General features: G+C 36.0%; 1 protein-coding gene across 7 annotated transcripts in view; it reads left to right on the top strand.

Moving 5' to 3' along the window:
* CUNH18orf25 (chromosome unknown C18orf25 homolog) overlaps positions 1-23594 on the top strand; it is a 75854-nt gene that overhangs the window by 30650 nt on the left and 21610 nt on the right. For 5 of the 7 annotated variants that reach the window (XM_040264549.1, XM_040264550.1, XM_040264553.1 and 2 more), the window contains exon 3: positions 18756-18938. The exons of the other annotated variants lie outside the window; for them this stretch is intronic. In XM_040264549.1, the coding sequence (XP_040120483.1) occupies positions 18756-18938 (183 nt within the window). The remainder of the gene's footprint in view (positions 1-18755; positions 18939-23594) is intronic. 7 annotated transcript variants of the gene reach the window in all.

The raw sequence follows: 23594 nt of genomic DNA, 5'->3' as shown, positions 1-23594 counted from the left end.
CTGCCCAGTGCTTCTTTGTCTTTTTATGGAAACGGAGAAGGTGGTTGAACAAAATTCTCTTTGAAGATAGACCCCATGGTAGAGATGGCATGAGAAATACCTTCAAGGACGTTCTCCCTGTTTGGCTTATATAGATTCGGTGTGCTTTGTTCATGTTTTCCAAACCCCTCTGCTAATTGACTGCCTTGACCAGCATCTGAAACTTCTCAAATGCCAGTCATCTATTTCTTGTCTATTCTGAATGGTATACCAACCGAAACACCAAAGTAAATTATCTGTCTCTATAATTTAGTTTCTGTTTTGAAAATATGTAGAGTAATCATGGAGAACCAAATGGTAGGTAAGCTGCAGGGCCACTATACATGACTGTTTGGGCTGCACACCGCAGTTCTGAAGGTGCTGTACGCATAAGCAGCTGTGAATGGTTTTTCCTAGAATTACGCAAAGTGACAAAGATAGAACAGCTTAAGTTTAAATATTAGGAAGTTCATTTCAACTATCCACATTGTTATCCCTGAAAAATTTTGACATTGATTGGCCTTTTCTGTTGTCATAATTATGTGTACCTTATTTTCTTGAGTCACATTATAACTTTGGGGCAGGAGGGATACACTCTGCCCCTAGCAAGGCAGTTGCTGAAAAGTTACATAGATTGTAAAGATAGGATAAATTGTGAACTGACTTGAAACATGAGTGCAACACCGTGGACATTCAGGTGAACTTAAACTGGATATCTAACAACGAATCTCGGGATTTGGAATTTGAGTGCAGCGAGTTATACAGAATGGAAACCAAGAGGGAGAATAAAAACTGATATTCTTGCTTTACACTTTCATTAAGTTGCAAATAATTTTAGTAGTTCAGAGTGCTTTATAAACTTTGGCAGCAGTTTAAACACTGAAGGAATTATGCTAAATGTTGACTTATGCCAAACAATTTTAACAATTAATGCATTTTCTTTTAAAGACTGAAAATAATGTTGCAAACTTACATAGTGTCTGGTGATGCCTAATAATTGAGTTTGATATTTGGACCACAGATGTTTACAAAGTGGTTTTGTTGTCTTAGTTAGCGTTTCGCTGACAGGCAGCTTAGTATCCACACTAGGTCATTCTCTCCTTGAAGTTTTCCAAACTATTGATATATTTCTGTTTTAAGAATCTGGAAGTATCATATCAAGATAATTCTGGCAGTTCTTTCATTTGGGGGACTTAGAGATGAGCAAAAATAGAGTATTTCATAGTGGATATTAATGTGAAAATAGTGTGTGGTGGTTTTGAGTATTCAAGGTTTTTATTGAGTATCTCATTTATAGATCTTTTTATATTATTAATCATTCTTTGCAGTTTTATTATTGGAGCATTATTTCTTCACGGGTTGTGAGAAACATCAGTTTTTCTGTAAAATCACTTTGAAACTAGATATATAAAGTCTGCTCTTGCAGGGAATTTTTGTTTTTTGTTTTGTTTTGGCTGTGCCACATGGCTTGTGGGATCTTAGTTCCTTGATCAGAGATTGAATGCAAACCCTTGGCATTGAAAGCATGGAGTCCTAACCACTGGATGGCCGTGAAACTCCCCCAGGGAATTTTGATTTTAGTGAATGTGAATAACGGACATCAGACTTCAATTCAGAAATTCTCTGAACAGAGCAACTTATGTGCATCATTGAGGGTGGGCAGCAGAGAAAAGTTCTTCCAGTGACATGTTTTTCATGAATATTTAGTATATAATAAACCTCACAGTAGCTTCATCTTGTGTGTGTGTGTGCTCAGTTGGTCACTTGTGTCTGACTCTTTGCGACCCCATGGACTGTAGCCCACCAGACTCTTCTGTCCATGGTGTTTTCCAGGCAAGAATACTGGAGTGGGTTGCCATTTCCTGCTCCAGGGGATCTTCCCAACCTGGGGATCAAATCCATGTCTTCTGTGTCTCCTACATTGTCAGGCAGATTCTCTACCTCTGTGCCACCTGGGAAGCCTGTAGCTTCATCCTACCTTGGCTATAGTGACCTACTTCTGTGTAGTTTAGTAGTGCACCATGGAAGTGACCACTTGGATGGAGGTTCAAAAATAGTATCCATCTTGGTGGGTAAGGGTCAGTTGATTTGCATTTAGAAAATCTAATTGGTCTATTTTGGAGAATGTCAGGCTGTAAAGGACAGCTAAGATCATCTGAGTCCTTAATCCTTTGTGATCAGGCTGGAGCAGCTCAGCCCTCCTAAAGCTAGGGTCTCAGCATTCACAACTCACCACAATTGTTTATGCAATGAAATCCCTCATGATTAGCTATCATTTTACCTTACAGTTTTTCCTATGTAGAGACTTATTGTGCCTGATCATTTAACTCTTGGAAATGAAAAAAATTTTTCTTTAAGTAGTAAATCGTTCTTAGAAAAATTTGAAAATAGAAAAATGTGAAGTCTAAGACTAAAATCCTGTTTCTGTTAACATTTAAGAGTATTGCCTTCCATAATGTATAACAGAATTGATCGTACTATGTATACTTTTCTTTCCCTCTAATACTGCATTTTGAGCATTTAACCAAAACACAATAGTCTCCCTAAAACCATGTGTGGATTTTGAATAATTTAACTGACTATAAAATAACTTCCCTAATGTTGGCCCTTTGGGCTGTTTTTAGCTTTTGCTATTATGAAGAAGAGTATGAACACTTTTAAGTCTCTCAACACATATTGCCAAACTACTTTTTAAGACTTTATTGAGTTTATTTCATCCAGGAGCTTAAAGTGTTGGTTGCATTATTTTCTCTCTTTTGAGTGTTTATGAAAATGTTGCTGGTGTGATGGAAGAATTGTATCTTGGCATTAATTTGTATTTCTTTGATCACTATTGAAGTTGAAAAATCATACTGGCCATTTGTGTTCTTTTGGTAAACAATCTATTCATGTTCTTTGCACATTTTCCTCTTGCTACACTTTTGTTTAAAATTGATTTGTGAGGGTTTGTAACCTACTGAGGGTTGAATTACTTGAAAAATTTTATCATTAATTTAAGCTGTAGGGACTCGCAGTGGAAGATGGAGACCCCAAACCCAGGTCGGGAATCCTGTAACCTTTTTCCTATATTGAATATGAGGTGACTGAAAGCCCCATGGTCATAATTTAAAATCTGATGGTATTTTGGCAGCTGTTTGGGACACTCATTAAATACACTGATAACAAAATACCAAGACTGTGTAATCAGGTGAAAACTGCCTGAAAGCAGTGATTAGTAAATGCAAACAACGTAGTATCTGTGCAGTTTTCAGTCTGGCTGTGTGTTAGAATCACTTGAGTGGGGAGCACTTAAAACTTATGACACCCGGGCTCCATTCCAGACTTGTTAAATCAGAATCTCTGGATCTGACCCAGGCATCAGCATTTCCCCCCGACCTTTTTGGAAGCATAATTGACATATGACATTGTGTAAACTTAAGGTATATAAAGTCTTGATTTAATAAATGTCAGTTCACTTCAGTCGCTCAGTCTTGTCCAACTCTTTGTGACCCCATGGACTGCAGCACGCCAGGCTTCCTTGTCCATCACCAGCTCCCTGAGCTTGCTCAGACTTGTGTCCATTGAGTCAGTGATGCCATCCAACCATCTTATTCTCTGTCATCCCCTTCTCCTAAATGTATATATTGTGAAATTTATTAGCATAACACACCTCTTACTTTGCATACTTACGATTTATGTATTAGGAAGTTGTCTTCCTTTCAAATATATGATGCAGTATTGTTAACTGTAGTCACTATGGTGTATTAAATCCCTAGAACTTACTCTTCTTATACAACTGGGAGTTCGTCTCCTTTGATCACCTTCACTCATTCTTGCTGCACTCTGTACTCTCTACCAAACTACTCTGTGCTTTTATAGTTTGGTTTTCTTAAGATTCCATATGCAAGTGAGATCATACAATATTTGTCTTTCTCTGACTTATTTCACTTCGCATAAAGGTAGCAGCATTTTTAAGCTCCCTGGTGATGACATTGGGCAGCCAGACTGAGAACTACTCAGTTAAGCAGTGATATGTGAAGTCTCTCATAGCTAAAAATCATTGTAGTCTGCTTCAGTTAAGTTCTGAACAGTAGAGTCTCATTTTTTAAAATGTTCTTAATTATAAAAACCACAGCACAGTCTTTATTAATTAACAAATGAACAATTATAAATTTTTCTCCATTTAAGTGATTATATTAAAAGCATGCATTGCTTAAATGTGATTTCCTCAATACTACAGTGTCCAGATAATGTTACCTTACATTTAGAAGCTTTGAAATGTTACTGGTGGGTATTCTTTGACAATCTCTAATGTTAAAGCACCGAAATATTATTTTCAGCCTGTTTTTTCTAATTTATTTCCTTAGGTGGGTGCCCTTAAAAACTTCGTGTATGTAAAAGCATAAACTTTGCTTTTGATATGTCTGTCTCAAAGTAGGATATATTGTATTGTTAAAAGGGCACATGTGTGTTTAAGATGAGAATATGGTCCCTGGTTGGTTTTCTTTTTTTAGATGTACTTTTCAGAGCAATTGTAGGTTCACAGCAAAATAAAACGGAAGGAGAATAAATGGGATAAATGAGAATAAATGGGAAACGGAGACTTCCCATTTATTCCTCTTCTCACATGTGTGCAGCCTCCTCCACTACCAACACCTGCACAGAATGGAACGTTTGTACCTAGAGTGACACATCAGTCAGAGTCCATAGTTTACACGTTAGGGTTCATACTTGGTATGAACCTGTTTGTTTTGACAGATGTAATTGCGTCGTCTTTTTAGACTTTAAAATGTCTTTGCTTTTAGTGTGTTTTGCTGCTAGTCATCTTCATAAGGCTACATCTTCTCTCACGGTTCTTAGCACAAATGTTCTCACACCATTTTGTTGAATTCAGCTTTTAAAAACTGAAAAATAAGTAGCACCAGAATCTGAAACATCAAAGTAGTTGTATAAATTCCTGTCCTATACACTAAAGTTTACCCAGCACTTATAATGGGGATAAACTGTTTAAAGAAAGTTTAATATGCTTCAAACTCCTTTTAGTTTCTCCATAAGCTAAATGTGTTATACTTTGGGGAAAGGTATGTCTTTCTTGAAGAAGTTTACTTATAAATAAGGTGTGTGTGTGGTTTTTTTTTTTTTTTTTTAATGTGGAGAGAGGGCATGGAATGGCGTAATCAGGGGTGGAGGAATAAAATGAAGTTAGAGGGAAAAGTTGGTAACAATAAACTTCATGAAGTTTTTATTTGCTAGGTAGAATTGGGCTCAAAATTTGTCCTGTAGCCTTTTAGGCATTGAAAAGAGGTGAGGTGGTATGATATAGCAGTTCTCTTTATATAGGAGAAACATTGCATTTCTTGATACTGAGACCTGGGAAACTTTTCTTTCACCTATTCGTAAAAAGCCACTATGAGATAAAGTAAACTGTATTTTCAGAAATACTCTGGAATAAATACAATAGAGCATTTCATGGGGGCAGTTCTTCATGGGGGCAGACTTCTTGATATAGGTAGATGGTGTAAGGCCAAGATTGATTGATTCCATCGTTCATTCATTCAGCAAATTTTGGACATCTGTGTGGCTTTGGGAATGCAACAGTGAATGAAACCTGTCTGCCCTCGTGAAACATAATCTTTTTTGAGGAGACAGATAATAAATGAATTCATCATATGCTCTCAAGTAGAAATATACATTATGAATGATAATAAAGCAAGATATAAGAGTTCAGATAAAAATGAACTAGAGATGGGGTAGAATAGCTATTTTAGGTAGCATAGGCAAGAGTGATCTGAGGAGGTAACATTTTTAATAGTTACCTGAAGAAAAGAAGAGTTCGTTATAATTAGTTTTACTAGAAACCCAAAGTATCTGGGACCCAAACCAAAACTAATCTGGCCTAGTTCAAGGATAAAACACTGTATATAGAAGAGCATGTCCTAAAACTGGAATCCTCTGAAACCACTGTTCTACTCGATATTAATAGGTGTATACTGTCACACATTTGGAAAGTGCTGGATCATGTGGAAACAGATTTGTCTACTGCAGGACAACTCAGAGCCATTAGTGTGTTATCCAGAAGAGGAGGATATGATTTGTATATCCAGAACTTAACCACAAAACGTTTTTTTTTTTTTGAGATATATGTTTTAGTACCTTGCACAAACCAGGGTTTATAAAAAATATTACACAGCAGTATACATGGATTTTGTATATCCTTTATGTGGTTTTTCCATAAGGAAAACAATTTTTTTTTAACTTAAGAGTAGTTGATGAAAATCAATTAACTGAGAATTATTTATACTGACTTATTATGGGTCAGTTGTTAAAACAACTTTTAGAATTTTAAAGTCATGGTGTGAAAATATTCAAGGATACAGTGATATTCAGTCAGGGTTGTACACTGGAATCACCCAGGGGGCTTAAAACAAACCTAATGCCTGGGAGCTGCCTACATTTTGGTGTTTGTTATACCATTCCAGGTCTTTATGTTTAGCAAGTTTGAAAGCTACTGATACTTTCAAACTTGAGTAGTTAGTTGTATAGTACAAAATACAAAATCCTAGGCAGATTGTGAAGCTGTGAAAAAAGGGTAGTGTCATGTTATTTTTCTCAGAATTACTTTTGTTTGGTTAATTAAGTGCTCCTTATCATTGCTGAATCTATTTGCCTGTTCTTGGTAATGCTTAAGTCATTTTCCTGAATAAGCATGTCTTAATAAAAATACAATTTTCTGATTTAGTGACATTTTATCAAATGGCCTCACTGCCTTTGAAACTGACTTCAGTCATACTGGCGGATCTAAAGGAGTGCCCAGCTAAGTTTTAGGATTACTTGGCAGGGGTGCTGTGTGTGTTAGAAACGTTATAGGGCAGTGTCCTAGAAGAGGCCATGAGCTGTTATTCCAAGATGCAGAGGCAGACAGAGAAGTTCCGAATGTGGATGGAAAAACTAACTCACCTTGACACTGGTGAAGAGAACAAGCAGCTACTGGAACCCAGGGAACTTAAAATGCAACTAGTTGGCCAAGGCATTTCCCCTATCACCCAGTCAGGTGCTTACACGCAGTTGCCTGATTCCCAAGAACTGCTGCAACAGCCCTTGGTGACTTGTGAGAATGTTGACAGCACATTAGAATTCTCAGACATTACAGTTTTCCGATTAACTCTGTTGAAAATGGGAATATTATAGAACAACCTTTGAATCTATCACAAAATTAATTGTGTTAACTATCTGCTTTTTGAATTGTGTAAGAAAGAATATGCTTTTGCCCATTTTAAGTGTCTTTTGGTAATGTTTTAAAAATTAAATAGTAAACAAGTTGCTTTTTAAAAAATCAGTTATTCAAAACAAAATTTCATGAATTCTAGTTAGAGTTTTGTTACATGTGCTTGGAACATAGAACCGTGTTTATGTGATGATAGGAGTGATGCTCATCTTTATGCTTTTTTCATGCCCAAAACATAAATATCAGTAAGATACAAAATAGGGAATCTTAGTGAATCCAGATAGGTAAGTGGTTAATTCCCTTAGGGTCTCTTAGCATTAATCTCTACAGCAGTGTTGACTTGCTTGTGATTCCTGTAAGAGGAATGATGTGATTCATCTCATTCTGGAGATCATGAGTGAATATTGCCTGAGCATTTTTATGTCATTCTTTCATAGGTCATTTAATGAACTGATTTTGTTTCTAGTCTTTAATGACTTGTATGAAACAGCCTTTGTGTGCAGGAAGAATGAATTACTTTTTGAGCAAATTAACACTCTGTACCTGCTATGTGAGATACTGTAAGGAACGCAGATTAGACAGGAGTTTGAGTTTATGTGTGAGAAAAGCAGTATTTTTCCACTGTTACATAGATGGGTTTTTATTTTAAGCTTTAACTCTCTAAGCAGTTACCTGGCAGAATCCGGGGAAATTGGTACTCTGATGTAAAGGGTAACCTCTAGAGGATAGAGATGAAATGAAAGGGTATGTGTTGAATGGGTTTTTTAATTAATAGTGTCTAAACGTATTTGCTAATGCACTACCAATTTAATTTTGTTTTCAGTCCCTGGACTGAAAATAAATGGTGTGTTAAAGAGTCCATGGTGTATGTCAAAGGGGAGAAGATAGCACAGCATTGTTAGCTTTGCAGCATGATAGATTTCCAGTGTGTGGCCTAGGACTGAGAAATAGTGTGAGGAAAAGCTAAGTTAGGAAGAAAATTTTCAGTAGGTGTATATAACTTTGCTAACATTACCTTATGCTTTTTTATAAAAATTATACTTCCTACTGGATTTACTTACAATAAAAATATGATAGTTTTCCCCTTCAAATTTATAAGTTAACTTCTCAATATGAGTAAGATTATTTTAATATTTAATACAGTTTCAACTTTGAAAAAGATCTGATTGTGTGTTTTGCAAGAGGAAAGATAGGTGATATATTTGGAGTTTCATATATAGTTGGACATTAGAACGACAGGAGTCTGAACTGCACAGGTCTTACATGCAGATTTTTTGCACTAAATATGAACTGTGGTTCTGCACAGTCTGTGCGTGATAGTATTCATGGATGAGGGACCACAGACTGTTTATAAAGTTTTGTGTGGATTTTCTTCAACTGTGCAGCAGGTGGGAGCCCACCTTTAGGGTCAGCTGTGTAAACAATAAAGACTTTTGTTTTATTTTAGTAATTTACCAGTAACTACTCAGAAAATTTTCATCACTTTTTCTATTTAGTTCTATATTCAGATATCTACACCTTGTAAATTAAGTGTAATAGATTGAATCAGTTTATTTTGCTTTTTTGAAGTGAAAAATGACTTAAAATTTTTTTTTTCTTTTTAGAGCTTAATATATGAGAATTGTGAATTAACTTTGGGAGAGTTACAACTGACGGGTTTTTCTCTGACATGATAGCACAACACTTGTAAACTACTTCAGCTAGTATTTTTTTAACTTTCCTGTTTTATGCCAGTAAGAAGAGCATATTGGTTTTGGGTGAGAAGTTTTTGGCTAATCTATAATATTTATTTGAAATTAAGATGTTTTCAGGGAAGTTTGTTCTGTATTCGGCTTCTCCCTGGGATCACAGATTTTACTAGACATGGATTTTTAGATATAAGAAAATGTCAATTTCAGCATGTTAACATGACTGCTTTTCTATGCATTGCATAACTGCTTCAAGAACTTAACAGATTTCTTCTTTGTTTCATGATTTAATGTTTCATACATTAAGCATGTAGTGAAATGCTTTTTATTTTTAAAACAGAAAACATGAATGAATCCTTTAAGAATAACATAAAAAATAATGTAGACATTATTCTTAGTATTGACTGGATATGTTCTGATCCTGTTGTTATTAGATAATGGAGTAGGAAATCTACAGATTTTTTTTTTTTTTTTGCCTAAAAGAGAAAAATGTCAGTCAAGTGGAATTATCAAGCTAAAGTTTTAATAGTTGATATTCAAGGTAAAAATATTGTAACTATTTGAGAAGGTGTCGAACATAGTAAATTTGAGGAAGCCTTTTCTACATAAATTTGTATAAAGATATGGAAAGAGAGGTTTTGATAGAAAGAAGAGGAACACCAGAATGTACTGATTTAATTCATAGAATATATGCTAAAACAAAATTTTATATTTTGTGGTTTGAAAAGTTTAACCTAAAGAATAATTTTGTAACAGAAACATACATACAATTTTTTTCCCTGATTTTCAGTTTGTCATGGTGTCTTGAAAATGTGTTGCTGTCTTAAGGAGTATTGTTTTGAAACACAGTAGTTTTTTTTTTTTTTTTTAATATGCTTTAAAGTAATTATGCTTTTTCCGGATTGTCTGATTTAAAAATTCTCCTTTCAGAAAAATTTGTTTTTGTATTATGGACAAAGAAGTATTAAGTATTTGAAGTAGTTTTAATAGTTTTTTAAAAACTTGACTGATGTTTTGGATTATTCTCCTTCACTGAGGCAGAGTCTGTATTCCTAAGATCATAGTCTAAATACGTACTAAGAAGTGGAAATTATTTTTGGATTCTGTGGTGGCATTTTTATATACATATTATTTTATAAGTGCCTAGTGCTCATCCCTTGCGCTGTGCTGTGCTTGGGCGCTCAGTCGTGTCCGACTCCCTGCAACCCCATGGACCCACAAGGCTTCTCTGTCCATGGGGATTCTCCAAGCAAGAATACTGCAGTGGGTTGCCATGCCCTCCTCCAGGGGATCTTCTCAACCTAGGGATTCTTTGCTGTTTGGGCCACCAAGGAAGCCCATGAATCCTGGAATGGGTAGTAGCCTATCCCTTCTCCAGGGGAACTTTCCGACCCAGGAATCAAATTGGAGTCTCCTGGATTGTAGGCGGATTCTTTACCAGCTGAGCTACCAGCTGAGCTACCAGGGAACCCTGGTCTTCCCTTAATTTACCTTAAATTGGCTTAATTTTCCTAGAATTTTAAGTATAGGGAATATATCCTGTTTGGGCTTTTTTGTGGTGTATAAAGGGCTAATGCTGGACAGAAACGTCTTTTAGTTGATCTAGATCATGTCTATCATTGATCTAGACATGGTTGAAATGCTTTTTATTTAAGAATATAATCCCACTCTGCTCAGTGTTATGTGGCAGCCTGGACGGGTGGGTGGGTTTGGCGGAGAATGGATACCTGTAGATATATATAGCTGAGTCCCTTTGCTGTCCGCCTGTAACCGTCACAACACTGTTAATTGGCTACCCAGTTAATCAGCTGTACCCTAATACCAAATAAAAGGTTAATAAAAGAAAAGAGTATAATCCCAGGAGAATGTGCTCCCAAATATGGCTGTCACCAATGTCTACAGGCCCCATGGCAAGCCAGACAGTGGCCGCTCTGCTTCTCTGGGAAGCTTGGGAAGATCAGCAGGGAGATGGCCTTTGGAGAGTCACTGAGGACTGGCAGATTGCAGTGCTTTGTAGGGAATGACTGCAAGAAAAGAAAGAGAAGACAGACACAGATTGTTTATTTAAAATATCTTTGCTCATTTTAATCAGTCCAGTTTTTAAGAAGAGGATCAATTCTGAAAGAAATAGAGGAAAGATTAAAATGAAGACTGTTATCCCATATTTGGATTATGTCGTCTCTCTAATGTCTACATGTGCAGTTTAGTTGCTGGTATTTAAGGGGGCTCGCTGGTGAATATGTTTTCTGATCATCTATCTACAGACTGTTTTCTGCCTAGAGTCTCCTAGTTCAGTGTTATAGGACATTAGATCCTAATCATTTGTAAGAAAATTTAACCAACAGATTAAGATTAGAATTACCAGGTTATTTGAGCCTCTCATTGCATAATACCTTTCAGTTATATTAATGTGTAATTTGTATGCATTATTAAAACTTGAGTGTAATAAGAGCTCAAATAAAAATTTAAGTTAGAACACAAAACAATAAAATTAAAATCTTGAAACTTAACATTTTGCATGAAGCTTTTTTTTTACCTCAAGGATCTGTCATTTTGGGGGCTCCAAGAGAAAAGCCTGTTTTTTGTTACTAAGTCAAAGGAATAAGCCTAATGTCAAGAGTGTGTGTTTGTGCACGTGCTCGTGTAGGTGTGTGGACCTTCAGAATTATGAAATAATCCTGTATTCTTATTAACGCTATAGTTGGCAGGTTGTGCTGGAAACATAACTATGCAATAGTCTACAGGGATTTTAATGGATTCAGGTCACTAATATATCCATTCATTGCTTCCGAAATGTGTGTAAAAAAAAATTGCCACATACAAGTTAGAGTGATTAAGTTAGAGGGAAACATTTATTTCTTAGATTATCAGGTAAAGATTTGGACTGCTTGCTTGTTTCATTAGCAGACTGAGTAAAAGAATATACACAAATTCGTTTATTTTGCTTCATTGCTTTTGTCATTCCTTAGTTGTGTATTTAACAGCAGATCTGAACTGAAGGTCGAGATATAGCACAATTTAATTAAATTCAGTGCTTAAGGTTTATATGCAAGTCAGATAACATGGGCAGGTTATTTTACAGAAGGTGACTTTTTAAAATAATTACCTGTTAAATTTTGCTTAGCTTGTATTGATTTCCTCTCTTCTGTTCGAATTATTTAAATAGAATAGTAAGGGCACAATGGAAAAGATTTTGTGGGGTTTCACATGTGAGAAAACACAATATCAAAACAATTTGAGCAGATTTATTAAACTGGTTTAATTTTTTATTAAATTTGTTCTAATAAAAATTGTTCTCAAAGAATAATTCTCAGAATCTTCTCTAAAAATGGCGTATATGCCCTCAATCATTGTACGGATAAGAAACTTGTCGTATTTAATCTGTCTAGAACAGTTGTATGAGTACATTAATAGTTATCAATGTGAATAACTTCCAAGTTCTATACTTTTCATTTTTTTCTTGATTGGTTTTAATTTCTCTGAAGTTTAGGAAAAGTTAGTGGAGATTGAAACCAAAGTAATGAATAGATCTTTTCGTATTGTCTTAAATTACTACAACATACAATAGAAGATATGTTAAGAAATGAAGGAATAATAATCCATGAGGAAGTGTATTCTTTGATAATGAAGTCTTATAACTTTAAGATTTGGGAAGAATGTTGTCAAATTGCTGTGATTTTTATTTTTACTGCATTTTCTTTATATCTTTTACCTAATTCTGCATTTGAAGTGTATCAGTTGACCTAGATAAATAAAAATTTTTAAAAAGAAATGTTTCTTGTTACTCTATTTAGGATCCTTTTACATTAGTTATAGTGATTCCCTAGCAGTTAATTCACATTAGGTGTTCCTTAGTACAGAAACCCGCTTTTCTGTAATGAAATGAATGGCATTAGTTTGTAGGTAATATCACTAATAATAGATTTTACATGGTGTTTTTCAGATAATTTTCAGTCTTTTTGCAGTTGGTATATTGAAAAAGGAAGTAACAAAATATCAGTGCTAACATAAAAGGTGGAGATTCTTCTCCTTTATATGTCCTTCTGAGTTACCCTGTTAAAAATTGAAGACTGTTTAGAAAATAGCAAAATGTAGCCTACCTTGAGGAATAATCAAAAAGCTGAATGGATGTGTCTTTAGCAGGGTACATAGATATGAGGATGTGGCTAAAGTCATATCAGATTTTCATATTCTTCCTTCCTGTATGTAGTATAGATGTTTTAGTTTTGTTCTCCATTGATCTGAATTCTCAGAACAGAAATTGTGGATTTGTCCTTGAAATACAAAGATAAATTGAAAGATGGTGACCTCTGCAAGTGTCCCGTTTTCTGTATTTAATCTTGAATATTTCCTTTTACCTCTTTGATACTTTCAAAGTTAACTGTTCATCAGTATTATAGGTAACTTCTCTGGGCAAAATGACCTGTCATTTGTCAGTATGATGTAAGAACAGATGTAATCCTTAAAACTCTATTTCTCCCTTGTAAACTGAACATCTAAATTTTTAATAATTGAGTTGAATATAACGGGAAAAGCACAAAACAGGCATTAATTCATTTTTATTTAAAAATGATTTTTTAACTTCTGACATAGAATTTCAGTGCATATTGCTGCATTTTATTTTCATTTAGCACTATCTTATTTTTCTTTTTACTAAAATAGCTTTATAATACTATAAAGAAAAAATGCCCAGTTTTGGGTATTTAAAGTTGTTTTTTTAGAAATGGCACTTTTTGTCTTTTCTGGTTGATATAGTTATCTTTTCCAAGAGATGCTTTGAAAATTACTGCTTTTATTCAAATGGTTCTTTGTGTATGTGTGTACATATATTACATATATATGTAGATTAATAGTAATAAAATACAACATATGTATTTTCTTAGGTATTTTATTTTTTCTTATTCCAAATAACCATTTTCCATCTTGGTAAATATTTAGATGTGTTACTAAAAAGCTAGTTTTTATTAGGTAGGTTCTGCCAACTGCAGATTTCCCTTGCAACTGTTGAGGTTTGCTTCTTTCTTTGAATCCCTAAGGCTCACACCTCATTTTCCCTACACTTCTTTTCCTAACTTGGCTACCCTACACATGCTCCTCCTTCCTAAAGTGCTTGGCTAGGTAATTTCTGAGAACTCTTCTTTTAGGTGTAACTTTTTTTGAATCTCACTATTGGAGTGAGACTGAGAGTGACTTCTACCTCCTCTCACTTTCTCTAGATGTTGTAGATAATGGCAGCGAGCTTAGGACCTTTAATGACTAGGGAGACAGAACTTCTGTGGGGTCCTTTGACAGCAGCAAGAAAGTTTTTTTCTTTCCTCTTCTATGAAGGGTTTTGGGAAATTGGCTGTAGTAAAACAGAGAAGGAATTTATTCTGGTCTTTGTTGTATATTACTGTAGTCATTGAAATGGGAATTGAATGAGTAAATGCTGTTTGTCTGTTGCTCTGCCTTCCCTTGGGACGAAGCTTTAGCAATAGAGAAGGAGTGACGTTTCCAGATGTCTATGGGATACAAGAGGAATTCTGATTCCCAGATCTGATTAGATTTCATACTGGGCGTCTGACAACACTTGTGTTAGTGGAAGGGCTTTGTAGGCAAGAATGATGCCAAATATGGGATAATCCAAAGTGACCTCTATTTGGCTTTAAAACACTTTCATATGAATACATCTAAGCTAACATTTCACTTCAAACAAATATAAAAATACAAAAGCCACGTATGTGATGACCTTATGAATCCCAGCAAAGCATTTACTTAACAATTTGGGTTAATCCATGACCAGTAGAAGGCACCAACTCAGGCAGTGATGTTTTCTCAAAGCTTCTTGCATGCAGGCTGTGTACAGCAGAGTAACATAAGCAAACAAAGAAGTAGGGTTAAGTGCTAATTTATAATGGAAAGGTGGGCAGGTGGACCAGTATTTGAACTGTTGTGTTCTGTGTTATATTTTAACCTTCATCATAACCCTGTGAACAAGCTGAGCCATAGGTTGAGAAGAAGTAGGCAGGATTTTAACCTATGTATTTGCTGCCCAAAATCTATGCACTTCATATACTGCTCCCAGTCTTACCCTGTACATTTCCCGTTCCCTCACCACTGAGAACAACTGTAAACTATGCTGGTTTTACCTACCTAGGACTCAAAATTTCTCATCTGTAAAATGGGACTGGTAACTTATGTATTACATAGTTTTAAAATTCTGTGCTTTTGGTTGTCAGCTTTGGAAAGAGGGATTTGGAAAGATAGATGTAATAGAGGGTGGATGTTTGGCTTTGTTTTGCTTTGTTTTTTGTTTTCGTGATTCAAATTGTTTCCATCAGATTTAGAAGAGAACACATTTGACTGAAAAGAAGACTAATTCATAAAATTAAACACTGTTGATAATAACACAGAAGATTTAAAGTTACATACGGGTAAACTCCACTATAGTAGAAATGTGTGATGAATAGATAGATCTGTATGTCTTGTTTCATTTTTCCTTATTGACCAAACTGTGCGGCAAGCTGGATATTAGTTCCCTGACCAAGATCGAACCTGCACCCCCTGCAGTGGAAGCGCAGAGTCTTAACCACTGGACTGTTTGGAGAGTCCCACACCTGTATTTTGGTATTCGAAAAGTTAGAACCTGTTTATAAACTAGGAGGTCAGAGAGAGGATGCAAACCTGTCTAGCACAAGATAGACCAAGTTGATGTTCTTAAAATGAAGCAGTGGATTGCTGAACATTTTATTTTTCTTGTGATCAGCAAGAATTTCAAGATACGTAAATCGGACACAGCACTTGGATTAACCACAGACCAAGTAGTTATTAAATAATTGAGTTAAATTTACCTTTATAGAGAGATGCTTTTAATGACTATAGAAAAACAAAGTTCATCATTATAAATTGATGATGTATGGTTGACAGATACCAAATGGGAGAATGTGCAGTTTGAATAACCTTTTATGTTGTAAACATGGAATGCTTAGTGACTGCATTTTAAATTGGAAATGTTTCCATGTGTAATTTTACTTGAAGTTGCTATTTTGGTGTTTTTAAAAGTTAAAACTGTAGCAGCACAGTTGTTTTAGCATCCTAGAGGAACAATCAAGTCAGAGGAAGAAAAATAGCTTCGTGCTTATTCCCTCCTGTAGTAAATTGATAGAATCAAATTGGAAGCATAGATAACTGCTTCTGTTATTAATGTTCCTGGTTTTTCTAGTTCCTCTTAGTGGTTTGCTTTTATTTTTTTCTTTCAAGAGATACTTATTTTAAAAGGATCTTACCTCTTAATTTTGCTGTAGCAGAAAGCATGTTTTAAAAGAATACCATAAATTGTCCCTATTAGTTAGCTAATATTCATACTTAATGATAGAAAATCCAAGCCTTGATGCTTAGTTCTTTAAACATGTCTTACTTAATTTTGGTTTGCTAATAGTGTGAGATGACCTTGGGACACAAGATGCTTAATTGTGATTCCTTGTTGGAAGGCAAAATTGGAAAAACAACCTTTCCTTGACTTTATTAAAGTTTATATAGTACTGACTTGTCATTGTTTGAATATATTAGATATGAAAAATGACAGTGATAATTTATTTTAATTTTTAGTATAATTAAAATGTGAAAATATTACTGTCTTTGTTTATGATGAATACTAAATTTAAGCTAAGCTATAAGGTGTGCTGTTTGGAAATATGGAAGATACAAGAATGAAGCCAGATAACAAGTTTATGGTTGTATATCCTACTGATGAAGACTTTCAGACAAGTTATTTCCATGGGTAGGTGATGTTACTCTGCATGTACATCTGCACTTATACTTTTTGCATGAGTTTACATGTAGGAGTGGGTACAATTTTGACTTGACTGTTGACCTGTTGCCTCAGTTGGGTGGTTGTGAGTTGTGGGGTGGGGGAGTGTGAGGGCAAGAGGTTGTGAATGGTATTTGTGATACAAATTTTTAAATAAGTCTCTTCTATTATTTTTTTCCAAACTCAAAAAAACACTTAATAAAGCCCTTTAAAAAATAGAATATTTGGTCAAATAGTCAATATTGTACTTGACCTTCATATCTTCTGCAACCAAATATTTGGACATCCCACATTATCTTGATTCCATAATAATCATTTTGAACTCTGACGAGAACTCCATAAATGATAACAGCTTTCTTTTCTTTTTTGAAAAGAAAAACTGCAAACATGAACCAATATTCTACTATTTGGTCTAAAATCTATTACTAACTGATACTAAGGCCACACTGTTGAATTTTATGAACTTGATGTACCCTTTTGGAGAAATTGGAAATTATTTTTAACTAGTCAGCTGAAATTGTCATGATCGTCAGAATTTCACATTGTGACATGTCTGTTCCTTATACAGTGGCACCTAACAACTCATTTACTTTTATGTTTGGTCATTTTTTATTTTAAAAATGTTGCCGCATAAGCCTATGGTTTGGGAACTTAGTCTTAAGAGATAAGTACCCCAAGTGTGTTTCATGTTTTGTTTAGTGACAGTTTACACAATGGATGTTTGTATTAAAATAGTAATCCTTCATTGTGTTCTATTTTAATGATTCATTGGCATATGTATTCCTTCATAGTCAAGAGTTTCATAAAATAGGTGTGTTTAATGTTAATTTATTAGATATTAATTTTTTTTCTGGAATTAAGTGATTTGCTTTATAACTGTTGGGGGAGAAAAAGCATTTTATTCAAAAATGGCAGTAGTAAGGGATATGCTTCATAGTTGATTGAAAATGATTTTTGCCTTTTACTTTTATATTAGAAAAGGTAGCACTAGCATTTTAAAGCATGTATCTATTTTACAAGCATGAATATTCAATTATTTAGCATGAATCACTGCAGTGTAATTACTTCAGAGCTCAGCTGCCCTTTTAAGCAAGTTAGGGTGATTTGGAGGTAGAAGGGCTCTCTTTATTTTTCCAAAAGTTTTAATATCTTCCTCTCAAATAACCCATAAGGTTGTGTATCACTTCCTTGGAGTGTCACCTGGTTGTTTTTCTCAGGGAAAAGACAATAGAAATATCCCTCACAAGACATCCAAATCCTGAAGATGAATTTTATGAGTATTACCTTTTTGTTGGGGGCTTCCCAGGTGGCTCAGTGGTAAAGAATCGGCCTGTAGTACAGGAGATTCAGGCTCGATCCCTGGGTCTGGAAGATCCCCTGGAGTAGGAAATGGCAACCCACCCCAGTATTCTTGCCTGTAAAATCCCATGGACAGAGGAACCTGGCAGAGAGTCAGACCTGACTTGAGCACGCACTCATCTTTTTATAGAATGTTGTAAAATACATAACATCCCTAATATTATAAAAGGGCTTTACTGGACATAGATGTTGGTCAAGTAGAGCTCTTGAAGTAGGAAAATATATATTTGACTTTCTTCTCTGATTCTACTAGGGACTTTTAGTATTAGCTACTAAGAGGAAGAAACTAGGTTGATCCTCTTAAAAATATATAAATTCAGTTTTAATAGTTTGTATCAATGTTTCCTTTAAAAAAATCAGCTTTACCTTCTCTATAGTCATCCCCTTTCTCTTAATCTTTTGCCCTTTAGCAGAATGACAGGAATTGAATATAACTTTTGTTTAGTATAGTCTTGTCTTTGTTCTTCATAATAACACCCTTTTTCCTCCTTCTCAAATGTGTCCCTCATCTTTGTAAGCTGGAGTATTTCTTTCACTTTCATTTCATGTACAAAATAATTAGATTATATAAAGTGCAGCTTTTCTGACTAGGTAGAATAAGAAGATAAAGGCAACAGGCATTTAGGGGGCTTTTAGTTATAGAAGTATTTTTCACCCCACAAGTTAGATACAAGTATACATTTTCTTTCCTCCCTAGATGGACCTCCAGTTGTAGCTCATTATGATATGTCTGACACCGGCTCTGAGCCAGAAGTGGTAAATGTGGACAATTTATTGGCGGCTGCAGTAGTTCAAGAGCACAGTAATTCTGTAGGAGGCCAGGACACAGGAGCTACCTGGAGGACCAGCGGGCTTCTAGAGGAGCTGGATGCGGAGGCAGGTTGGTCTCCCTATCCCTACCCTTCCTTCTCTGATGGTATAATATGCATGTGTCCTGGCAGCTCTTTTCCTTGCTTAGGAAAGCAGGCCAACTAGAAACATCTAACATTAGATGATTGTGGCTATCCAGGATGCCCTTTATAACTGAAAAGATTTGGATAGCATGTCATTTGTCTTTACTAATCAGAAGAAAGGAAAAATGAGAATATTTTTGTAGGCATAGGTAGATTTCAGTAGACATCTTGAGTTAAAAATGCCTAACATATGTAAAAATCAGCCCGATGACCTGATACTGCCCCCCACCCCCAATCCCCCCCGCCCCCCCCCCCAAACCAGTGGATTCTCGCACTTAACTGAACAGGGAGTGACCTTGCAGTCTGGGGAAGTGAGCTGTTTCAGTTTGCCCTGTGGACTGTTCACTGAAGTGCCACACTGTTGTTCTGCCTCTTAATGCAGTGTCCCTGTTAATTTCTCTACACTAGTCCTCATTTTTGTCTTTTCCAACTCTTCAGTTGCTGTCTCTCAGGAAAATCTTTCTCCCTGTCTTGCATTGTTTACCTTGGTTCTATGATGATTCTTAAGAGTGATGTTTTATTCTCTAAGAAACCTATTGCTGTTACCTTTGAAAACCTTGCACAATGCCTCCAAGTCTCCTTCAGTATGTTCCCCAAACCTCTTTCTTCCAACATTCTTTCTAATTTAAACCTTTTTCTAAAAGTACTAGTGTTTTTAGAAAAGTTTAAGAAAAGAGGTAGAGGGGATTGAGAGACAGACTTTTTCTATAGTGTGTATTTTCATTATTGTTATAGAAGGATTTTAATTTTCTAGTTAACTTATAAATTCCATTGGCTTAATAACTACCTAGAATATTATTTTTATGGGAAATGAGTTTTGTGTTACGAAAATAGCAGTGGGCTATGATTTAGAACTTTTTATATTGAAGTTGTTAGGCAGTAAAAGACAATTCTACAGATCATTGTCATTAATTCATTCATAATCCTTGATTAGAACTAAATAAAAAAGTTTCTCTTTATTTGTTGAGCTTCCGATTATTGTGACTAATTTTGGAACAGGACCTTGATTTAGTTTTAACTCTGTTGTGACTGCTAACTGCCTGTTTAACCTTGGACAAGGTGATTCTCCTCTGGATTTCAGTTTTTATTTGTATAAACACTTGCTTTGTCCAACAAGTGTCTTTTAAGTGTTTATTAATATGTATTGTGTATGTATTGTAACATTAAATGCAGTGTGGTCGGTAAATGTAGACCACTTTATTGTGAATTGTTAGGGAAAATATGAACAGTTACTGTTTGTTTTTTTTGCTTTTCATAGAGAATTTTAATATTAGGTTGAACTCTTTGGAATTGTTAATATTTGAGTTTCTGATCTACAACTAATTTAGCAGTTTAATATGAATTAACCTAATAGTGCAGCATTTGGGCATCTTACCATATCATTAAAGTCATTAGCATTGGTGGGGGTGGGGAAGTTTCACATTTTCAGGTTCAGGTAATTGTTAGCTTGATCATTTAAAACAACATTAGCCTTTGGTGCTTAGCTCTAAATTCTAAGAAATAAAACATGACAGAAGTATTTGATGAGGCAAACATGCATGACTTCCTTCCTCTATTCTTCTCTCTCTACTCCAGCACTGCCTTGAAATTGATTTTTTTTTCTTTTAAATTTTATTTATTTATTTGGCTGCTCTGGGTCTTAGTTGTAGCATGTGGGATCTAGCTCCCTGACCAGGGATCGAACCTGGGCCCCCTGCACTGGGAGCTCAGTCTTAGCCACTGGACCACCAGGGAAGTCCCCTGAAATTGATATTTAATATTCGGTATTCCTATGTATTCCTTCATAGTTTTACTGCATTTGCTTTGTATCTGTAAACAAGCATGTTTAAATACTAAGTAGTATTACATAGAAGGTAATCATTTGCCACTTGCTTTTTTTTTAGTTCAACATGTTGTAAAGTTTGTTCTTGTTAAGTACTGCTGTAGTCCATTCACTTTTCACTGCTGTTTAGTATTCCAGCATATGCATATATGACAACAGACGTACCCATTCTCTTCTTGAACATTTATGGTGCTATTTGAAATGATGCTACCATTAGCATTTCCTGTACGTGTCTTTTGGTACATGTGTGATAATTTCTCTAGGATGTAGTATATCAAGAAAGCACATGTATGTATTGTGCCATAAATCATGTAGATTTTTGTGAATCATAGGACGTGGACATCACTGTTCAACAGATCCCCATGGTATTTTCTTACGAAGCCATTTATTGATCATTCAAAGTCTTTTTTTTTTTTTTAAATCTCACATGCAGGTATGTGAGTTTTAAATCTGACATGCAGGTATGTGAGTAATGTATGTGTGTGTGTACTCAGTTATATCCAACTCTTGGCAACCTCGTGGAGTGTAGGCCACCCGGCTCTTCTGTCCATGGGATTTTCCAGGCAAGAAAACAGGAGGGGGTTGCCATTGTTGTTTCCAGGGGATCTTCCCAACTCAGGGATTAAACCCAAGTCCCTTGTGTCTCCTGCACTGGCAGGTGGTAGGTCAGGAAGCAATAGTTAGAACTGGACATGGAACAACAGACTGGTTCCAAATAGGAAAAGGAGTGCGTCAAGGCTGTATATTGTCACCCTGCTTATTTAACTTATATGCAGAGTACATCATGAGAAACGCTGGACTGGAAGAAATACAAGATGGAATCAAGATTGCCGGGAGAAATATCAATAACCTCAGAGATGCAGAAAGTGAAGAGGAACTAAAAAGCCTCTTGATGAAAGTGAAAGAGGAAAGTGAAAAAGTTGGCTTAAAGCTCAACATTCAGAAAACGAAGATCATAGCATCCGGTCCCATCACTTCATGGGAAATAGATGGGGAGACAGTGCCAGACTTTATTTTGGGGGGCTCCAAAATCACTGCAGATGGTGACTGCAGCCATGAAATTAAAAGACGCTTACTCTACTCCTGGAAGAAAAGTTATGACCAACCTAGATAGCATATTGAAAAGCAGAGACATTACTTTGCTGGCTAAGGTCCGTCTAGTCAAGGCTGTGGTTTTTCCAGTAGTTATGTATGGATGTGAGAGTTGGACTGTGAAGAAGGCTGAGTGCCGAAGAATTGATGCTTTTGAACTGTGGTGTTGGAGAAGACTCTTGAGAGTCCCTTGGACTGCAAGGAGATCCAGCCAGTCCATTCTGAAGGAGATCAGCCCTGGGATTTCTTTGGAAGGAATAATGCTGAAGCTGAAACTCCAGTACGTTGGCCACCTCATGGGAAGAGTTGACTCATTGGAAAAGACTCTGATGCTGGGAGGGATTAGGGGCAGGAGGAGAAGGGGACGACAGAGGATGAGATGGCTGGATGGCATCACTGACTCGATGGACGTGAATCTGAGTGAACTCTGGGAGTTGGTGATGGACAGGGAGGCCTGGCGTGCTGCGATTCATGGGGTCACAAAGAGTCGGACACAACTGAGCGACTGAACTGAACTGAAGTGAATACCCTCTAGTCTTGATGTAATTGTCATAGTCGGAACTTGTTTTGTGAATTTGAATATACTTAACCGTATCATAACAAAATGTTCATAGAATTTATGCTCCATTGCCAGTTTATAGTTTTGAGACTTGGACTATTAGTATCAATTAGATCACCATTCTTGTGTTTGGAGTTTAAGATAACTGTTGTAGTGGTTAATCATAGTCTTCCTCCTCTCCCTCCCAATAGAATAAACTCCAGGCACTGAGTTGGACTGTTCAGGGTCTCTGTACACTGTGCTGGTTGCTCAGTCATGTCTGACTCTTTGCGACCCCGTGGACTGTTAGCCTGTCCATGGGACTCTTCAGGCAACAATACTGGAGTGGATTGCCATTTCCTTTTCCAGGGGACCTACCTGACCTGGGGATTGAACTCAATGTTGCAGGCAGATTCTTTACCATCTGAGCCAGCCACTTAGGATGGATATTCAGTGTCTAATAGCAACATTTCAGACCAGGTCTACAGCCCTCCATTTAGAATCACGTAAGCAATCATTAAGTGGCTTGTAGCATGTCTCTTTTTCTAAGCAACTGGATGTTCTAGTATGCAAAATAGTTTTTACTGTTTAGTTTTAGTTTCAACCAAGGCAAAAGAGTTGAAATTAGGAAAGCCACTGATCAAGAAAAGACCTAAACTTACCTTTTCAGCCCTTGCCATAGGTTTACTTTTTCTCATTGATGCTAGAATTAAATAGTGTAGTAGGTGGCAGCCTTCTGTGAGCAAACAGCTGGATTTTGAACCAGCAGCCTCTTACAGACTGTGTGACCTCACGTAAGTTATGCAGAGCCTCAGTTTTTCCTGTCAAAACTGAGATAAAACTAGTATCTACCCCCAAAGGTTATTATATTGTTATGTGAAAATTCTTAAAGAGATGGGAATACCAGACCACCTTATCTGCCTCCTGAGAAACCTGTGTGCAGGTTAAGAAGCAACATTTGTAACTAGACATGGAACAACCGACTGATTTGAAATGATGCTACCATTAGCATTTCCTGTACGTGTCTTTTGGTACATGTGTGATAATTTCTCTAGGATGTAGTATATCAAGAAAGCACATGTATGTATTGGGCCATAAATCATGTAGAGTTTTGTGAATCATAGGACATGG

Source organism: Oryx dammah, unplaced genomic scaffold, assembly GCF_014754425.2.
Source record: "Oryx dammah isolate SB20612 unplaced genomic scaffold, SCBI_Odam_1.1 HiC_scaffold_22, whole genome shotgun sequence".
Classification (NCBI taxonomy): domain Eukaryota; kingdom Metazoa; phylum Chordata; class Mammalia; order Artiodactyla; family Bovidae; genus Oryx; species Oryx dammah.
This window is presented reverse-complemented; position numbering and strand designations above follow the sequence as displayed.